General features: G+C 34.6%; 1 protein-coding gene across 2 annotated transcripts in view; it reads right to left on the bottom strand.

Moving 5' to 3' along the window:
• Window positions 1–666: 666 nt before the first annotated feature.
• Window positions 667–21,526, bottom strand: part of PPP2R5C (protein phosphatase 2 regulatory subunit B'gamma) — a 71,520-nt gene continuing 50,660 nt past the window's right edge. For both annotated transcript variants that reach the window (XM_084208144.1, XM_084208145.1), the window contains 12 exons: window positions 17,788–17,898; window positions 17,075–17,167; window positions 16,844–16,974; window positions 14,266–14,325; window positions 12,216–12,324; window positions 11,101–11,154; window positions 9,203–9,373; window positions 8,527–8,654; window positions 6,865–6,966; window positions 4,881–4,953; window positions 2,483–2,599; window positions 667–1,792 (listed from right to left, as the gene is read on the bottom strand). In XM_084208144.1, the coding sequence (XP_084064270.1) occupies window positions 1,661–1,792; window positions 2,483–2,599; window positions 4,881–4,953; window positions 6,865–6,966; window positions 8,527–8,654; window positions 9,203–9,373; window positions 11,101–11,154; window positions 12,216–12,324; window positions 14,266–14,325; window positions 16,844–16,974; window positions 17,075–17,167; window positions 17,788–17,898 (1,281 nt within the window). In that variant the 3' untranslated portion in view covers window positions 667–1,660. The remainder of the gene's footprint in view (window positions 1,793–2,482; window positions 2,600–4,880; window positions 4,954–6,864; window positions 6,967–8,526; window positions 8,655–9,202; window positions 9,374–11,100; window positions 11,155–12,215; window positions 12,325–14,265; window positions 14,326–16,843; window positions 16,975–17,074; window positions 17,168–17,787; window positions 17,899–21,526) is intronic.

Here is a 21,526-nt window from a genome sequence, read left to right on the forward strand (position 1 = left end):
GGTGTTGTAAGCCAATATTTACCACTCACAATTTTCTTCCAATAGACAATGTAACAAATATTGGAAATTGAATGTTAAATGCAACCAACAAACAGCAGGCACTACATCTGCACAAGTTTACTATGAATGTCTGCTTTGAGCAATACTTTTTTTTATGGATGCAGGAGATGTTATACTTCCTTAAAAAGTAAAACAAAGCTATTTTTAAAGAAGCCACATTTTTTTATCTCTTTATGCATCAAGACATTAAACATTAAGTTATACCATGTTACTGCCAGAGACAAAAGAAACTAATCACCCATTTAGAATAGCAGAACACATTTCAAACAGCTTGTAAGCAGGATAAGTAAGTCAAAATACTGGCCACCCTGAGAGAAATCAAATATTGAAGACAAAGCACTATATTTTAAAAGAGATTTTCCTCCCGTGCTTTTCCATCTACAACAAAAAGCTCATTACATGCAAGTAATCTTGTGGAATATATAGCAGCATTTGAAGATCATCAGCAACTCAGATGCATTTTCAGTTCACTTGTGAGGTGTATTTGCAGCACATGTGCTCTTTACAACAACAACAAAAATATTTTCACGGTAAAATTATGGTCACTATCTCCTCAGCTCTTAGACTCATTTAAAAAGAAGCAGAATAGAATTCAAGAGTCTGTTCTTTTTTTTTTTTTTTAATTTTAATAAGCTTATGATGTTGTGTTCATCTTTCAGATAAAAACTGATGCAACTGAAATCACACATATTATCCGCCACAGAATATTGAACTCCTAGAGCCCAAGAAAAATGCTGAGTATTAAAAGCTCAGATAAGGGAGAAAACAGTGAAAGAGTTATTTTATTGACTTGAAAAAAATTAAAATGAAATTTTATTTTCAGTCTATTCCCAGTCATAGTAAACAAATTTTCATTTTAGGAAAAATTCTTCTACCAGTTTATATCTGGAATACTGGTGCCATATTATACACTAAAGACTGGAAGTTATGGCTTTAAATATACATAAAGTATTAGGATGTGGTATATATAGATATATATATATCTTTACCCTAAGTAAAAGAGAAATGAATTTACAGAATTCTTAGAAAGGAATGATGACTGAGGATTGTCATGAATGTTACCAGTTTGTAAGCCACGTTTTATAATACGAAAGAATAATTGTATTTTCAAAACTGCTGGTATATAACAAGACAGCAATCATGTTGAAACAACTGTAAAGCTGAGAAATCCTAGAAAAAGTTTAATACTTATATCTGAAATAATTTTCCTTCTGAAAACACACATTTATCATTAGTACCAACTATTGGTCATTCACTTATTTAGATGGGAAGATTTTATGGAACGCTTTTTCCAAATGTGACTATAAAACCTGCATGTTATCAGCTAGTTGGTACTATGACAACACCTCCAGGAAATTGTGTCCACTTGATTATAGTCAACCCAATATTCTGCAAATGGAACTGGGTAATTTACCATTGTTTGAACTACTAATCTTGAGCTGCATACTCTATTAAGTTATTGCCTACAGAAATGGGTTGAAGAAAGCTTTGACTTTGTGTGTAACTGATTGGTATGGCACAAAAAATTAAGTTCTACTGTAGAACTGAGTCCAGAAAAGAAAACAACTTTTCCTCCAAAATAATATTTCACTGTAATAGTTTAATGCCCATCATGTGATATTAATTCATCAGCTCTGCAATGTGATTCCAAGGCTTTCATGGTATAGATATCCTGAGGCAGTTCTGACTTGCGTCGCACAAGAGGACGATCTTTTTTCTGATCTTTTTGTGCCTGAAATAAAAATAGAACGAAGTTAGCCAAACATACTAATTACTAAACATTACTTAAGAGTACATCTTGCACATCACTATATTCACTTATAGGAAAAAAAAAAATCTGGAAAGAAGTTTATACTTTCTCCTCTTTACCCTACCATCTATGCAGTTTCAAGTATTAAAACCAATTTTTTAGCTAAGAGGAAAACTAGAAACAACTATGAAATTCTAAGCTATTAACAATCATGATATCATTACCATTTTACCAATGCTCTCTCAAACCCAGACAATATTCCTAACAAAGTACCTCTAACTTTATAATGGTGTCTTTATGTCTGTCTCACCAAACCTAATTTGCTTGCTTATTCTTTTTTTTTCCTATAAACAAGTCCTTAATAAAAAACTGCCTGGCTTTTACTCAGCCGTTTATTAATTGGCACGTTCTAAGTCAGTCAGTCACAGCAGTCCAACAAAGTTTCTAAGAGGAAACCTTAAAAGAGACTATGTAGCAGATTCACAGGCATTAGAAACATAACACTACTTCTGGCTGCTAGACTATCATTCGAAAGTAGCAGCCCTGCTGAGGCCTATTACTATAGAACAAATGGTTATGGGGCTGAAAATACAAGCCAAGTTTATGATTAATGGTCACCTAAAGAAATTAATTCATAAATTGGAGCACTTTGCCATTTCCACAAGGCTTTACCTGACAAGCCTCTTCTTTCACTGTCTTTTTCAGCGTCTGTAAATCTTCAATTAAAGGCCCATCTGTTTCCATTGCAACAGGACTGTTCAGCAAACTCGTGTCACTGTATGTTGGGTACTAATAAAATGCAAAATGTTAAAATAATCATTCTTAGTCATAATAACTAAACACTAGGAGTGTATTTGAGCATTTGATTTATATGACTAGTTATTTGAGATTAACTTCAATATTTTATGCATCCAGGGACTAAGTAATAGATTTTAGAATTGAACTCCAATACTTTCACACTTGGCAGAAATATGCTGCTGAAAAATAGAGTCAGGAGTAAAAAAAAGATGTTTTGATTATCTGAGACTCAACTTTAAAATACTCAGATTTTGTCAGTATTGCACGGCTATTTTGGCAATCTGAAACTTCATTAATACATTGTTCAAGTGCTCTGTGAACAATATAGTAATCCAAACACAATCATTTCACTTGCTGATGCAATTTTGTGTTGGAAGAAAAACCACACTGTTAAAAGACCAAATATACCTAATATACATTTAATATGATTTCAAACAAAAAAATTTCTTTCTTTGGAAAGAAAAACAATTACAAATGTACTTTAGGAATTAAAAAAAACCCAAAATCTTTGTTGCCCAGTAATCTCAATACATCAGATCTTATATAATTTCAGATGAGGTGTATATAGTTTTGAATTCAGAACTTATTTATATGCACACACAGACCTTTTAATCAGTTTTTCCTCATAAATATTTTGGTATCTGAGTGTACCAATAATCTCAATGCAAATGAGAAAAAAATTAAAAAATCCGAACAGCAAGGATTTGACAAATATAATGATTTAAAATCTTAAATTGTACTTTTGTGTCATGCAGAATCAGGAACAGGTCTGAATAATAAGAATCATCAGTTATTAGACGAATGAAGAAGTTTAAAGACATTTCAGGAAAAAAGAAACTCCTAAAAATCCATTATGTAGAGCACTAAAAGCATTTATATCCTTATGTCAATTTAGTGGAGCATTCAGTAATTTGTATTTTAAATTTCTTCCAAATATTAGCTTTCTTCAAGCAGACTATGCAGAACATACTGTATGCAGTCGGTGTTAACCATATCAGAAAATATATTTACAAAAAATTCCTTGGAAAGAAAAGGAAATGGATACTGTAGAACCCTGAATTTTTCTACAACTCAACCTACTTATTTGGCCAAACAGGTATTAGCCCTTCATTTGTGATAGCAAGTGACCATGTATATCAAATACTCTTCAAGCAATGCTTTTGTATGACTTAAGTCGTTGGAGAAATGTTTTGTCAGTGGAAGTCATTTAGTGCATTCATATGAATAGTCCTTTTTGATTCATTTAACTGATCTGTTGTCAACTGACATTTTATTAATTTTAATAGATTTTACTGAAGCAGTTTAGTAATTGTTGCCTGGTAAATAACCCAAGAGGAAAAAAACATTTACGGATTTCCTCTTCTTAGAAAAAGAGATTACCTCATACTTTCTGTTTTAAAATAGCACTGAGATCAGGAAGCGTCCCACTTCTGTTTACAGAGTACCCTTTCTCCCTCTTCCACCACTTTAAACTCAGCTAGATGGTTTTGGAAATATACAGTACATGAAGTTTCTTGCTACAGTATAACAGAATTCTGGCTGTGAAGTAATTTGAATGTTTGGAGGTTTTTTGTTCATAGCAGAAAACCATATGACTGAGCTGAAAGAAAACTGGCAGCAATCTCCAAGCAAGTGAAGGGGGTGTGGGGGGGATCCAAGCCAAACCATTTCCTTCTCCCGTAATTTCAACATCCAATGAATAGTTTAAAGGACCTTTGTTTCGTTATCGTAACTGGAGCCACACCATTAATGCTGGACAGGATGGTTCCTGTAGGAAAGACCTGAGCAGCAAGTTCACCAGCAGAGCAGCCCAGCGCAAGTATGGGAACAAATGCACCAGACATGAACATACAATATCACTTTAATCCATTTCACATGGAAAACTGACCAGTCAAAACTCGCAGTTTGCAGAAAGAACTCTTTTGTAATGTATTGTTTGCAGAACAGCTTTTCAAGAGAAACCAATTATGGCCTCTCTATATTTTTCCATAATTTTGCACAATAACTGTTCAAACTGCAATATGGTATAAGTCCTATTATAAGGAAAGGGAAAAGTACTTAATATCATACTTTTCAGAAACCTTTTTCTAAAAAAAATAATTACTTGCACAAGAGAAAGGTTACAAATTTGAAAAGTACTTTTATTGTGTATCTTTCATAATACAATTGGTGAAATTCCGTTATTTCCATTATCAGTCAGACCTGTCTCCCCCACTGATATTTAACAAAATTTGAGTATTTAAACATGATCATATTAATCTTTTCTAAATACCTGGGGATTTGATTTGGCTAGATTTTCTATTTTAACCCATGCTTCTTCCCGTTCCTTCAATTTTAGCTTCTCTCTGGAAAAAAAAAAGAGATCATATAGAAGTAAAAGAATTCAACAAAATAGATTATTCAGTTATACCTGTTTGAGTCTACTGTTCAAAACACCACTGTTGACAGGATAATTTGCATCATATCAATACCCCATGATCTCAAATCAACATTAAAATGGAAAACCCTCCAGATTTTCTCATGAAAGCAACAAACTGGCTGATACCAGTTTTATCTTCAGCACACGTGCATTGTTAAAAGTTAAAATTAAAATAGAAAGAAATTTTGATCTAGGCTGAAAACACAGTTTTGTTTTATTTCTAATATTAGAATGCTATATTGGTAAATAAGAAGACAATAACTGACCATGCAAGGGCAGAGATTTTTACTTGTCAGCCAAATGGCTTCAGGTAGCAGGTTAAAGGAAAAGGCACCAGAGACACTTTGAATTGAACTCTAACAGAGAAGTACCCAACAAAACCATGCTCATCCCAGGGAGCAGCAAGCCCGGAGGGATGACATAAATGTGGGTTGGTTTTTCTTGTTTTGTGTTTTTTTAACAAAGTAGAAGAAGTTTGTTTTCTTATGCCTAATGCAATTTGAAAAGGTAAAATGTAGGGTTTCTTTTCCTTTCTTTCTTACAAATTAACATCTTCTTGCAGAGACCAGAATGATCCACTTTGCCTTTGAAGGCTGGTAGAATTTAGAAGAATTTTGAACTAAGAGTGCTAAAAATGCTCTCAATGCACAGACCAGATGATCCAAATGTCAAGAAAAAAAAGGAAGAGCAATTATATCCAAGCACATACCCAATTTGCCTCCAGCTCTCAATTAAATTAATTCAAAATGGGAGGTAGGAACCCTTCAACCATCCCCCTTTTCAGTTCTTATGTGGTGGGAGATTTTTTATTTTGGTTTTGTGTTGCTAGCTCATCGCTCAGCACTCTGCTTTAGTTCACACTCAGAACATCACCCAAAAATGTTGCAAAAATCAGAGAAGATTTGATTTCTCATTTAAAAGGGGTTCCACTTACTTGCAATCAGGAAAAAGAGAATTACAGTCTTTTTTTGAAGAGCCAATGCTCATATTTTGTCATCTATAAACACACAAACCTTAAGAATTTGATACAGTACAAGATCATTTCCTCTTGAATTCTAATAGGAAACTTCAAAACTTGGACAAATCAAGCTACATTGAGAATCTGCACTACTTCCAGTACACCAGTTTAAAATAGGTGTCTAATCTGAACCACTACTTGAAAGAATTACTGATTACTTTGAAATTTAAAATAAAATTAAAATCCAGTTATTTTATATCCAGTTAGTGGGTAGGTACTAACCCACTTCTGCTAGTCCACTAACTGCTTCCAGCCCCTAAAATGAGACCCAAACCATTAATACTTCTAAATTCTCTCTCATTTTAGCAGGATTCTTCCATCAAATAAAATCTGTACTAGAGACCTGCACTACAGTAGAATAACAACTTGATTTCAGTTAACTTCTATAATAATATGAAGATATGCTAACACACAATGCAATGTCGAAAAATACTGGGAAGGTATTTTGGGACAAAGTGAGTGACAACATGAAAGGAAGTAACACTGGGTAAATAAAGCATGCAAAAATAAACACAGGATGTGAACTAAACTGTACAACAGATTCTCTACACTGGGCTCCATCATTAGCAGTGTCCCTCTCAAAAACTTAATTTTTAGGAAGATGGTGACCCCAGAAGTATTAGGTCTAAGCCTACATGAGATGCCTTATTGACAGGAAGATTTACAATTCACATGTAACAAGAAGTTTCAGCAAGTCAGCTTTGAGACTGCTGGAATCAAATGGGCAACTTCTCACTAATGACACAGAGGTTTTTCAGAGCTAAAGCACTCTGAACAAAATACTCAAGAACAGACAGACACACTGACATGAAAACTTACTTCAGTTTTTCTGCTTTAAATTGCTGTGTGCAGTCATCGAACAGTTTTTGGTTCATCTCCATGAAGAGTTTCAGAGCATTGTATATCAAGCCATGTATTGTCCTATAAGTAAAACTTCTGGTTGAAACTCAGAGTACTTTAAACTTTGAAATCTACTTTTTCTGGTCAACAGTAGCCAATAGCCTACATAACTGGAAAATTACATCATTTCAGAATAAGTGGAAATAAAATTAATTAGTGGAAGTTTCAATTTACCCACAAGAGGCCTAACACAAGTACTAACATTACCAACTTTGAATGAAGTTTTCTGACTCTGAAGTGCTACTCATCACTTACACTTCTGACATTTGAACTTCACTCTTAATACTACATGTATCAATACAGGCCTAGCTGTGAAATTTATGACACGAATCCCATAAAGGTTAGTAGAGAAAATGCAGTATGACATTCAAGATCTTGATGTAAGTAACTTACTGGCAACTGATAAATTGAAGAAAAAAAGAGTTAGTAATTAAAAGGAGTGCAAAAAAGACCCCATTCCATTTGAAAACTGCCACACAGCAACAGCACTCAGCTCAACGCAATTATGACAGAACTCTTAAGAAACGTGTTAGAAAAGTAAAGTTGAAAACATCACAAAAATTACACAAAACCAATCTGCTTTGTGAGGCACTTTTACAGATTAATTTACAGCTACAGGCTATAATGTACTGCTGCTCAAAAAGCAATCTGTTAAATGATTACTTTGTATTGTATATGGAGTTACAAGTAAGAGTGCAGCTGTACTGGTAGCATGACTTTTACTCAGAATAAAATGAATGCATGACCTTGAAAGTCAGAAAAAAATAACCAACAGCAACCCACATTTACTATGTACAATTGCATCACTGAATGGGAATTTTATTAATGAGTACATTATTTGTTGCTGCTTGCACCCAGTGACAGTAAGCAACCACTTTAACATCACTTTATTTTCCATTTCTTTCCCAGTGTTTAATTGCAGACTGATTACTCATTCTTGGCCAGCCCATTAGCAGTCCTCAATTCACAGCTAGAGCCAGACTGGGATACTGTCACCATCCCAGCAGTTGCACAATAGCTCAAACAAAGAGGCACTTCACAATGCAACAGCTGCAGAAGGGAGCTGACCAGGACTGTTTTCATGCGTAAGTATTACGTTATTGTGGGGAAAAAAGTGAAAATGGAGAAAGAAGAAAAAAAGCAATGGAGAAAGAAGAAAAAAAGCAATAAACAAAAAGAAAATAAAAAGAAGGGAAAAAATTATCTGATCTACAACATATTTCACTAAAATGCAGAAGAAATGCAAATCAGCAAATAGGTTAGTGATCAGAAATCAAAGTAAATCTTTAGAAGAATCTGAACTACAGATGAATGCCAAATTTGCTCCATATTTTTATAAGAATGTCATGGATTAGATGCACTAAAACACACTTTCTTGTTTAATTAAAAAAGGAAAAATTATCTTCCACAGTTCTAAATACTTCCTCAAGATTGACAACAACAGTCTCTTTATCCAGCAACTTCAATGTCATGGAATAAACAGCTCAACACACTGTTAAACTAGCAACTCACAGATCCAAACTCTTAAACCTACAACTACACATAAGTGAAGAGGCAGAAATTTGTACAAGTGTTTCTTACTTATTCCAATGCGTCTTTGAATTCCGGTACAAGGATGGAAACATGATGGGTAAAATCTTTGCTGCATTATCACTAATTAAACTCATAATATATTCATTATTCCAGTAGTATAATGCTCGCTCTGCAACCTAAGACAACATGAAAAAAGGAACACTTCTTCAATCTCTTACAGAGCAAATAATTACAACATTTGGCAAATACAGGGAAAGGTAAGAAAAGTTGCAAATCGGACTTGGATTTTTTAGTGCTAATGAGAGTCATGGAACTGATGGAAAGAGAGACAGAAAAACTGCTCTTTACCTTGCTAGGGACATGATTCAATCTATAATCCATGAACTCTCAAATTCAAGCAAAGAAATACTTTCCAAAAGAACCAGTAGTTGTAGAACTTGTATTACAAGTAATGAAATGCAAACACTACACTGAAAGGGTTCAGGTACTTCTGAAAACACTTCAGCTTTTTTATGGTAAGCATAAACACTGAAGTGAATCATCCAACATGAATGCACATACTGCACTCTTGAGAAGAACCAGTAAAACCAATGTTTGGATCCCTGCAACTTGACACAGAATTGAAGACTTCTTTGCAAGAAATAAAATTCATTATGGTGAATAATACATTACAAGTTTGCTTTACAAAAATTCTGATATCATTGTACATGCAGTAAATACAGACCTGAAAGTGTGGACTGGACACACATTTGGCTAGCTGTCTGAAGAGAGGTTCCATAACTTTAACAAATTCAGATGGCTCAATAACATCTAAAATTTCTTCTAGTTCATTTAAAAACATGACTTCTTTTGGACTGTGAGTCTTTGGCCAGTATTTCAGCAGTGCCATTACCACCTGTAGAGACAAAGATAAAATAATTTCATGATAATTTCACTTTACCTTGAACTCAATTGTAATGTATTCATTATTCTGGTATTTTAAGCAGAACACAAAAGTTGTGATTTCTCGTCCCATGTGACAGGAGTAATCAGACATGGTTCAGTGTCACAGAAATAACTGTTAGTCGGTCTAAACTCACTTCTTTAGAAAACAAAGCGGTATGTCTGTAAGACATGTTCGAAAATAATAATCAAAATACTAGAGAGAAAACCTAACATCTAACTTAGTATGATCAAAGTGTAAATTCTCTACTACATTTTTGGGAAAATTATCTGCCATTTAAGTGACAGCAGCTTTAAATCTCTACCTTCTTGGGGATGTAATCCAAAACTCAAGCAATTAAGTTCTATCAATATATTTTAACAAAGTATTTATTATAAATGCCTTAATTACAGGTGACCAGCTATTCTAGGTATGTTGCTCTTAAACTTTGATTTGACTATCTTACTGTAATGTTAGTCTTAACTTTCTTCACAATTAATACATTATTTACCCAGCTTGCTTACCTAGCAAACCATGAACACTCAAAACACCATCTTCTGATTCTATGATTTTTAAATATAAAAGCTGTAAGCAATATTTAATATAATCACAAGAAAACTCTGAGAAACATGTGCTTCTTTCATGTATATATTATTTAATCATGAAAGCAGACATTATGTCATCCATGAAGCCTTGGTTAATATACACAGATTCTAAAAAATAAGGTGTCAAAATGTCTCATGTGACAACTGTAAGGGGAAGCAAAGACCAGGATCTTTCGAAGAGGAACTTAGTACTTTGCTGATGTGTATGCTAAGTTTTTAAAGAAAGTTGTAATCACATACTAATTTGGGATCATAAAAGGAAACAAACCTGGTTGCATATTAGTTCTAGATTTCTGGATTCCTACTAGGAAATATGCAACATCCTATCTGATGTCTGGAAGAAAGCTAAGAAAACAAGATCTCATACAATAGAAATTATAGAATGCCTGACATTTGCTATCTTATTAAATATTAAAAGCTCCAGCTAGAAGAGAACTCCTGCTCAGGTGCATACTTCCATTTGTTTCAAGAAATCCCATTTCAATTCTATAATGGAAATGGTCATAATCTAATAACGCACACTTTTGTTAGCAGCAGTTGTTTTACTGATCTACTGATTAAACAGATTAGTTCTTACCTACTTGATATTGGGTGTAATGAAGCAAACCCCTAGATACTATAGAGGGCAGTTAAAACTACTCATCTCTGCAATTATGTGCAGCCAGACCAAAGCCTGATTTTGTCCAAGGCTGGTAGACATGAACAGGATCTGATTTAAAAGCCTTGCACCAATAGGTAGCTGTGTGTCAGAAATCTCTGTTCCATCATAACATCCATCTCTGAACAGAGCACAGTTCAGGCAAGCTAATTTCTGACTAAACTGCTTCTGGATTCACCATCTCCTGTCTGCTCAGCCAGAACAAAATAAGCAGAATAAAATCTGTCCTTCCTAAGACCTGTACTGTAAATGTTGTTCTAGGTATTCTGAACGAGTGCTGGAAAAACCAAAATTTGATAGATCAAAATGGTTAAATATTTGACTCAAATATAAACAATTACAAATAAATACTTTGATTCCCAAACCTCCTTAAGCAGTCTACAGATGTACGGTGTATTAAGAGTTCAAAATATGTAATAATAGCAAGATAAACTTACCGGTTCTGTAAGTGTGCTGTCCTTTTCTAAAAACTGAACTACACAGTATGCCAGCTACAGTAAAAGAAAAAGAGTTTTATTAATTCTCACTATGAAACTGAACACATTTGGAAGTCACTAGCATAAGTCAAGAATAATTTTGAATACAAGTAAATAAAATACAAGTTTCAAATAAAAGACAAGTTTCTTCTGTAATTTAAAAAACTTAAAATTTAAAAAACTATTTGGTAGACAACTTAAACAGAAGGGTAAATAGGCTTTTGCAATTCTTTCCAATCTTTGCAAGTCTGTCCTCACCTTTTCCTGTGTTATAATACAGATACACATGACAGTGTTTTCTTTTTAGACCTGGTACTTTGCATTTCATCACACTTCATCTTTTCAAATACAGGACTTAAAAATCATGACCTTGTCCTATAGAGTGCTTTCCACTCACTAACACTTTGGTGTCCTGTGCTGATTTAGCAAGTATATTCTACTTCATAAACTAAGTTAGATAAAAGTGCATTGAACAGCTGTAAATCTTGGGATTTTTAAATATATCACAACTAATGACAACTATGCCTATCAATGTAAACTGATGGATTAAAAGAAGTCCCATTTTTTCTGTGTACTTCTAAAAGGATCTATTGAATTAAATAATGATGTCCTCGTAAATTCCCAATTCCTTTCAAAACAGGAAATTCAACAAACTGAATTCAGCTGAATTACTTCATGTAATTTAGGATAAAGTGTTTATAGATGACATTCATTAAAACCATACTTTTCTGCAATTTTTTATATCTAAACATTACAGACAAGAAGATAAACAAAAAATCCTGTGTGGATAAATACTAAGAACTCTCACATTAACCAACTACTACATATGTTTCATCTATAAACACTACAGTGCTTTTTAAAAGGGTATTATTCTGTACACACATGTTTTCTTTTTAATTTTTCTATCACACAAGTGAAGCATTACAGGCATCTGTGTTAAGTAATTTTCCCCAGGCTGGTTAGCAAGGAAGCTTTGGAGCTTAGAACCAAATTTACAGCAGATCTACTTAAGTCCCCCAACCTTCTCAAGCAAGCTTACTTAAACACTAGTATGAAAAACACCAAGTAAAATTTACCTGTGGATGGTAGACACTGAGTGATTTCACTTTGTGCAATGGTAACAAAACCTTCAATAGGAATATTTTGTGCTCTTCTTTTAATGGTAAGGCAAATCCATTAATTATGCTGGCCAGGGAAAGAAATTTAAAAATAAAGATCAGTAATTATATGGAAGTTTGCACCATTGTACAGGATAAAGAAAAATTCTTGGGCTTGTTTTCTAATATTTACAAATAAACAGAATAGTCAAATCAATCTCTGTCCACACCTTAACCAAGCTTTCAGCAGTCTCAAATTCTTCTTCCAAGCTGCACACAACTATACCTACAGCTCAGACTTCACCCTTCACTATGAACTACTCATAGTTTCAAAGCTTTGAATATACATCTCTCTCAGCTTCTTCATGGTATTAACAAGTGAAACAGAGACTGGATGTAGAAGAGGTAATCTAGGACAGCAGATAAATCAAAACATGACTTCTACTCAACTATTAGTATATCTGCAAGGCCCTAGAGTACAACCAAACAGCATATCCCAACACAAGACATCCCAGCTAAGGCTGAGTGCAGATGTAGCTCAGTACCGGGTTAATGGCACCTTTACCTAAACCACAGCACTAGACCAAGAAGCTCTGTATCAACAACTGCTCAGTGAAACTTCTTAATGGACTGGATGAATTACCAATACAGAACAGTTCCAGAACAGAAGCCTCACTGAGCTACTAAAAACCTTGATTTGGAAGCCTGAGGGGGTAGAAAATCTGCAAACCAAACTGACAGTGTCACTTTTAAATCTGCAATACTTACAGCCAACCTATCAAAACCAAGAATGAAAGAGCTGGTGACTCAATAACAGTTTGGAAGTTTTAGCTCCATATTCTAGTATTTAAACTTTATAGTTTTCATGATGAGTTTTGAAGACCTAAGTATAGTGTGTTGAAGTAATGATGGACATGTAATTTCTTTAATCACGGAAAATTTAATTGAAAATTACAGAACTATCGGGGCATGTAGATTTAAGAAATTTTAAAACATCTTTGCAATTTCAACAGCCTTCTGGGCTGCATTAGAAACAGCATTGCCAGTAAGTTGAGGTGAGTCAGTGATGCTTCACCTCTGCTCAGCCCTGGTGAGACATCTGGTGTATGTGTCCAAGGACAAGAAGGATGCAGACGTACTGGAGGGAGTCCAGTAAAGTGCAATGAAGAGGCTGGAGCATCTGACATACACAGAGAGGCTGAAAAAGGTGTTTAGTTTGAAGCAGAGAAGGCTCAGGGGGCTCTCACCCATGTGTGCAAATACACAAAGGGATGGTGTGAAGAGTCAGACTCTTCTTAGCAATGTGCATTGAAAGGGCAAGAGACAAACTGAAAGATGGGAATTAAATTCAAGGACAAGAAAAAAACCCTTTTTATTGTGAGCGTGGCCAAATGTGGGAACCCATTGCCCAGAAAGATTGTAGAGGTCTTCATCCCTGGAGATATATAAAGCCTGACCAGACACAACCATCAGCAACCTGCTCCTGCTCATCTGTTACTTTCATGTGCAAAGATATGGAAATACCATAACGTAATCCTAGCTGAGCTTCTGCAGTGTATTAATGTATAAAAAATTGCAAAAAGCTTGTACGTGGATTACAGAAATCAGTTAATAAAAATCTCACTAGTTTCAATGAGGCTATCAGCTTTAAATTGTAAAATTTCAGTGTCAAAGGCTTACAGATAGATCACTGCAGTCTGAGAAATTATGGGATTAGCAAAGTGAGGTTTCTGAAGTTTCATAATCTGTGCTTCCTTTGTTTACCCACTGTATGTTCAGTGAAGAATTTTTTTAAAATTTCAATTCACTACATTTTACTGGTAGTTGCTTTAAAACTAATGTTAATTACATGAATCCTAAGCAGAAAATAAGACCTAAAAATAGGCTTACAAAAATTGTCATGTCCCAAAACATCACCACAAGGTTCAAGTTTTTTCTGTGTTTCTACAATCTTACACAAAACCCACTTAATTTTTGAAGTCAACTCTTAAAACCAAGTGAATTTAATTAAACAAAATCTACAACTCACCTTCCCAGTATTTCCAGTAATTCTGCTATGCCATTGTGATGTTCCGTTTCATAAATAAACCTAAATAAATGAAACATTTTATTGGTTTACTGCTGAAGAGAGACACAAATCTAATACCAAGATCCTCATCTATCATTACAGGTAGCCTTGACCCCAAATATTTCAGTCACTCAGTAAAAGGAAAGCAGAGACACATAGTGGAAAAGAAACTTTGTGGAAACAAAAATCAGCAGCACACCCAGCTGCTTTCAAGCTTCACACCTGCTTGCTCTTTTCTCCCACATTTAACAAAGCAGCCTACACTCAAGCTTTTCCCAATACTCAAATTTTATGCCATTTTAATAATGCAAAACTGAACACAGCAAATAACACTTTAAATATTAAAATAACACAAGAGTATCTGGCATAATTAACCACCATGACTCAACTTTCTATAGCAAATGCAAGCACAAGGTGTTCAAACAGTTACTACTTCTGGATGTAAAAAGCTTTTTGGCATGACAGATCTCTGTGCATACAAAAGGCTTGCAATAAACAAAGGAAATCACATCCTCCTGAATCTTTAGACAGAGCACTGCATTTTACTAGGCAGTCACCTTTCAGCCTCCTTCACTTGAGTGCAAATTTATTGACAAAGTTCTATGCATGGCTTCAGGTAATTTGCAGTTATAAACATTTACATTTATGAGAAAATATTTCCACTAACTTGAAACCATGTTTTAATTTGAAAATTTGTCATAGGCAGACTCATTGAAAGCTACTTTTAATCCAGAATATTTGAAGCAACAGTTTTTAATTCTTAAAGATCCCTTCCTTATAATTCAGGATATAATTCCAAGCAAAATTAAACACAGTGATGCAAAAAGGTTTGGACTGATTTAATAGGCACATGCAGGTTTCATAATTTTTTAAAAAAAGTATTTTACTTCTGGAAAAAATAGATTAACACACTATGGGGAAAGAATTAATGTAATTCTGGTCAATGACTAAAAGACAAATGAAGGCCACACATTTCTTAGGTAAGCACAGAAATAAACTGACAACTTGAAGGTAAAAGTATACAAAAATTAAATATTTTTAAAGCTGTACACATACTTCATGTGTATGTGTACACATACACATCATTTCACATAGCCCAATTCACTAATTCAAGACAAGCTGGAACAACTTCTCCTCGGTGATCATAAACAAATGCACCAGTTTACATTTGGATGCAAAATTTTTAAACTCTGAGCTCCTAAATATTATACACCTGATTTTTTGTCTAAGTTTGTGGTTGGCTTTTCTTTTTCTCCCACAATTTCATAGCTGTGCAAATTATATCATCTCCCATACACATGTCAGATTGAAAACTCTCTTATACAAACTATAAGAAGCTGATCTAACAACCAGACAATTTCTTAAAAAACTTTCTTTAAAAAACTTAGCACCAGAGCTATCTGTATTTGAAAACTTTGCTTTCATTATCTCTGAAAGCAAAGTGGAAGAAATGGCGAATAAAAACACTTTTCAGAAGTGCATATAATGTGCTATGATGCTGTTTTACCATCTGTTCAGATATTTGACCAAATTATGCATTTTGGATTTAATTTAATAAAATCATTGGGAAATTTATTAATGTGTGGGGGGAAAAAAAATCTGCATCTTCAAGATCCACTCGTACTTTTTCCTTGGGATATACTGGCTCTTCACTTGTCCTGTCAAGACTGTCCTGTGAAGTCAACTTCCAGTTGACTGCAAGACAGTACAAGCTCACCAATTATTTTAGAGTAGCTCCTCTGTATCCCTTCCAAAGGCTCAGCTGTTGCCCTGGGCAGCTCCCTCAGCTCCCTCTACAGCTGGTACTGCCAGGTGCCATTCACGATATGGCACTGAGGGCCTGGCAGCTCTTTGCTACTTCCTTAAAGAAGTACCACCATACATTCATTTTGGGATGAAAACAGTGGCAGAGAAGGCGCAGGAGGTAAAACTGATATACAGCACTATTATTTGTAGAAAAGCAAAGAATATCAAAATGAAAAAATTCAAACAGGCACCACAATCTTGCATTCACACTGGATGTAACAGTCTTCCAAAGATCTCTGGTAATACAGTGGTTTGTATGAGTGACAATACTAGAGTTCATTCTAGGCAACAAACAACTATTTCACAAAAACTCAACTGCACATGTTAATTCTGAGGAAAGAAGAGGCTGCAGACATGTTCCTTTAAGCAAATTACACACCCCTCAGTCATTCAATTTCAGCCCATTTTCTGCATTATAAAGAACTACACTTTATGAAGGCGTTATTCTAATACAAACACTACCACCCCCCCCCCCCCCCCCCAAAAAAGCCTCCCTCAAAGTTACCAAACCCCCCACTAAATCATATTCTAACTCAAATTTCAGCTGCCAGATATACGCCACAGGCAAGACTACCCTAATTTTACCACTCTCCCAGAGTGGTATTAATTATTATTAGATGTAACTATATTGAGTATAAATATATTAAGAATTTAAAAAATTGCTAGCAGTGTCTTGGAATGTTTTAATTGCATACCTGATCACATGTACCATAATACAAAGATATTGACATACCTATAAAATATATTATTAATTTGTTTCCGGATGTAAGCTCTTAAGCCTAAGAATTTCCCATATATTCTGTGTAGAGTTGTTTTAAGAAAATCTCTTTCACGTGGATCTTCACTGTCAAAGAGCTCTAAAAGCTGAAAAGAGGGGAAAAAAGATGCACTTTAACTGATTCTAATGCATTGTAAAAATAATTTAGAGCTTGAAGTTAAAAAAAATAATCTTTTTTTACCTCACCTGTAATACAAACTTCTGATCAATATATTTCTTAGCTATATTAGGTTGAAAATCTGGAGATTCTAAAAACCTTAAGAAAAATTCATAAACAAGCTGGAAAAAATAAACAACAAAAACCCAGGATTAGTCTTTTAAACAAGAACCATTTTATAAGCATCACATTACTAAAATTGCTGATTAGTTGCTCAGAACTGCAAAACGTTTTTAGTTATATTTATCTAAATAACACACAGTAAAAGCTTTGCTCTTGCTCTCCTGACAAATTACAAGAACTTCAGGTTATTTAAATGGCAGAAATTCTGCTGAGCTCCATCAGTACACTTTACTCAAATGACACACAGTAATCTAATATTTATCATGCCCAGAAGTCCATGTTCTAAGAAGTCTCTCTTCTCCTCTGTTTGTCACAGTACCTCTGAAAGCTAAAGCTGCGCCAGAGCCAGATCAAAGCATTCATAGTGACAAATAGAAGCTCATTTAAAATCTCAGCAGTTACATCTCTACCACAAGAAACAATGAGCCTTTAACCTATAACAACTGATTTAAAAAAAACCAACTTTCAGTTTTAATTCAAGAAACACATTTTAAAAATTATATAGGAAAGTAACTGCTTTGAGATAAACAAATAACCTAAACAAGTTACAACAGATAAACAATTAATTTAATGTCAAAATTCTGTTATAGACTGTGATGTTTCAGCCTCCAAGAAGTACCTGTAGATGAGGCCATGCAGCTTCTAAGGTTGGTTCATCTTCCTCTGGATCAAATTCTGCTCCCGTTGGATTGGAAGATGGTGGTAATGTTCGAAACATATTAACTGCAAACTGAAATTACATGTGCCTTTAAGACCTCTGAAACAAGTGAATGACTAAAAAATACTTCCAAGATAGTTTTGGCTAAAACTTCTTTACATCAACTATTTTAATTAACATTTGCAAAAATACATGCTGTATAATGCAGTATTTTAAACAGTGAGGAACATTCATACTTTACATAGTTCTAACTTGGAGAACACTTTTCTATGCAGTAAGTACTCTTTGAAACACAAAACTACTGTCAGGATGTGTTTTATGAGGATACTGCTCTGATCTCTCTACATGCAGACATGTATGTAAGCAAACATATGTAAAATGCTTACACAAATATTTTTATATATATACACTTAATAAGGCCTTGCAACAACCTGCAAAAGTGTAAATCAGAAGTAGAGATGCAAACCAAAGATAACTCACATCTGTTCTTCTCTGTAAAATGCTAGTTTCATTTCACATAGCTGCTGCACACATATGGGAACAGTTCAAAACCAAGTTTCACAACACCAACCTCCCCAGTGGTATTTCTCTCAAACCATGTCCATATACCTGACTTTACACAGCACCAAGGGGGAAGAATTAACTACACACCCTCATCCTTTTAATATTTAAATCCTGAACCCACTCAAAAACTTTTAGCATTCTCATGGAAGTGGACCACTCTGCAAACATGAACTACTTTTCAAGTTGTTGATACAAATGTATTTTAGTGTTTCCAAGTGCATGTCTACATACAAGGGCCAAGGAGGATGTGTACGTGCTGTCCTCCCATCTCACATCTGACAGATGGCTGAGCAGACAGTGGGAGGCAGTATCAAACTGCATCAGCTAAATCTGCAAGGCCTAAATTATACTCCCATGAGGGAAAAGTCATCCTGATGCTCTGTTTTTCTGCATAAAATGCCTTCATTCAAGTGATGCAGACATAGGTCTGATACACACCAAGACTGACATGTCAGAGTAATTACTACTGCAGAGAATTAAAACTAAAGCTGATATATCTTTATGTTCCCCTTTTTAAAACCATGGGTATCAAGTGATTAACCACCTCTGACCTTTGTTTAAAACATATGGTGAAAATTTGCAGTAATCAGTGGTCTTCCAAGAAAACAAATCCAGGAAGACCAGACTTGAAATTTAAAACTTGTTGAGGTTGTTAAACAAATGGAAGAATAAGCTTATCTAAAGAATTCTTAAAGTCTCAGGCTCTCACTATAAAAAAGAACATCTGGGTCATGTCAGGTGTTAGCAACCAAGTTTTGTACTTTGTATTTTTCAAAACAGAAAATAGATTAAAAACCTAGAGAGTATTTTTCCATGAAAAATGGAACCAGTGAAGCCTGATGCGACCTATTTTACATTTTATATCCTTGACCAGCAGAATAGAAAACTGCTCAAATCAAGCTGCAGGATCTTGCATGGAAAGCACAAACCTGAAACTCTCTTGGTCCCCTGTCTCTCTTGTCTACCCTTCTGAGGTTTAGGAAAACCCACAATGAATTAGTATCAGTGAGTCCTTTGCCCATTAAATAGCTGATCTTTTTTCTAACTTCTCAGTCTTTTGTCCAAACAGACAAGACACAATTTGCAAAGCCTGATCTCCTCTAAGGCAAATTTCCCAGAGAAGTATAAATAAACACAGCATAACTGAAAAACATTCCCCTCCCCAGCTCCTCCTCCCGCCAATAAAATTCCACAAGACCCCCCAAACTTATGAAATTACAGTATTTATGAACACTGGCCTAGTGTGCCAAAATTCTGTCAGTGCTGCCAGCACTAACAACACTTGACTTCAACGTAACAGGAGGATGGAAGAACAAAAAGGGAAAAGAAAACAACCTGCATTTTTATCAGTTCAGGGGCTTTTGCTGTAATGGCAGTCACAAATCCTGCTTTTCTTGTGGCCCATTTCATACAACATGAGAATATTTTCAAGCAAGTAGGCATCAGAGATACTACACATTTTTTCCTCCCTTGTGCTGAGCAGCCTGAGTGAAGCTTGATGTGAACAGCCCTGAATGAAAAGGCACATAAACTCAAATTCTGTGCCTTCTGTATTGATATGAAGAAAGCCAACCTTACAGTTAACAGAGCAGCAAGCAGCACACTTCTATTCACAGCAGTCCCTCTTATTCTAGAGCAAAGATAGAGAACACCACACCTGCAATGCCCCTTTGAAACAAAACTAAAAAAACCAACCAAACAAAAAAACCAACAAAACCTCAAACTCACATAGGTATAACTGAAAATGTAGTTCTAATAATGCATGAAAAGCTGCACTGAAAACCATATCAGTTGCTAAATAAAATTACTGTTCCTATATACAGTATCAATTAAAAAAAATAGTACTACCCTATGTGCTAATGCACAACAGCATATTCTCATAAAGTCCTGCTTTCTGCTAAAGCCAAGCTAAAAAGAAAAGCATTATTATTTTCTAAGTAAGAATCTGAAATGGATGCTTTTCATCACAAAACCCTGAATACATCATGTACATTTAGAAAATTTACTCAGACATTTGCCTACACATTTTATAGTTTTGAGAAGAGGTACCTAACTATATTACACCTAGGAAATGGAACTTGTATAACAAGCAGTTAATAAAACATTTCCTTTTTCATCACATCTTTGCTTAGAAATATAAAACAAATTTGAAGGACATATCATCTGGCTCTTTGAGGAAGAAACGGAAAATACTCTTGAATCCACTCTGAAAGAAGAACATTAAATCCATTTTAGAAATGAATTTCTCATACCTTTTGAAAAAAAGACTTAGGTTTAACACTAAATGATTAGCTAAGCCACTAGATGAATATATAGCTTAAAGAAAATATCTTACTATAATTTAGTCCAGGACACCTAAAGGCGGGGAAAAAAAAAAGAAGGGTGGGGTGGACAGACATGACATGAGCATTAAGACTATAAAGAATAAAGCAGAATGAGATAATAAGGTAAATGTTTATTTTATCAGAGACAAAGAATGTTTGAAGCTATGGAAAAGGAAACATTATTTTATTTCTAGTAAATAGATAACCTGTGAAATTCACTGTCCTGAGTGATTGGCCTAAGTAATAGTTTAGTAATACCAAACAGAACTTTACACACACACACATATATATGTGTGTGTGTAAAGTTCTGTTTGGTATTACATGTACACATGTACACAAACAAGTAACCTCCAAGCTGTGAAGTCTGGCAGAATGGCATAGCAAAATCCCAACTTTCCTGCCAACTCCACATACTTTCCAAACTGAGAACCATTCTCAAATCTAAACACTTCCTGATCCTCATAACTTAATTGAAAATGCTATTCCTTACTAATATAATTCAGTGGCAGTAGCAGCACATAACTTACAAATGTTTCTTGAAGAGTTTTAAAGTACATGAAGACATTACATTTATTTTCCTTAAAATTCCCACAATCAATTCAGATCTATGTCTAGAATTTAGCAAATGTACATGACAATCTACAGATACATGCCTGAAGGAAGATCATAGATCAAAGATCATGCCTGATCAAAGATCATAACACTACTGGAGAAAGTATACAGTTGTTTCAACAAATGACCAAAGGGAAAAAAAACTATCTGAATTTAAACTCAAAATACCAGTCCAGGTGCCTTCATTGACAGTGTCTCTC

The sequence above is a fragment of the Fringilla coelebs genome, assembly GCF_963513975.1.
Source record: "Fringilla coelebs genome assembly, chromosome: 6".
In the NCBI taxonomy this organism is placed as follows: Eukaryota; Metazoa; Chordata; class Aves; order Passeriformes; family Fringillidae; genus Fringilla; species Fringilla coelebs.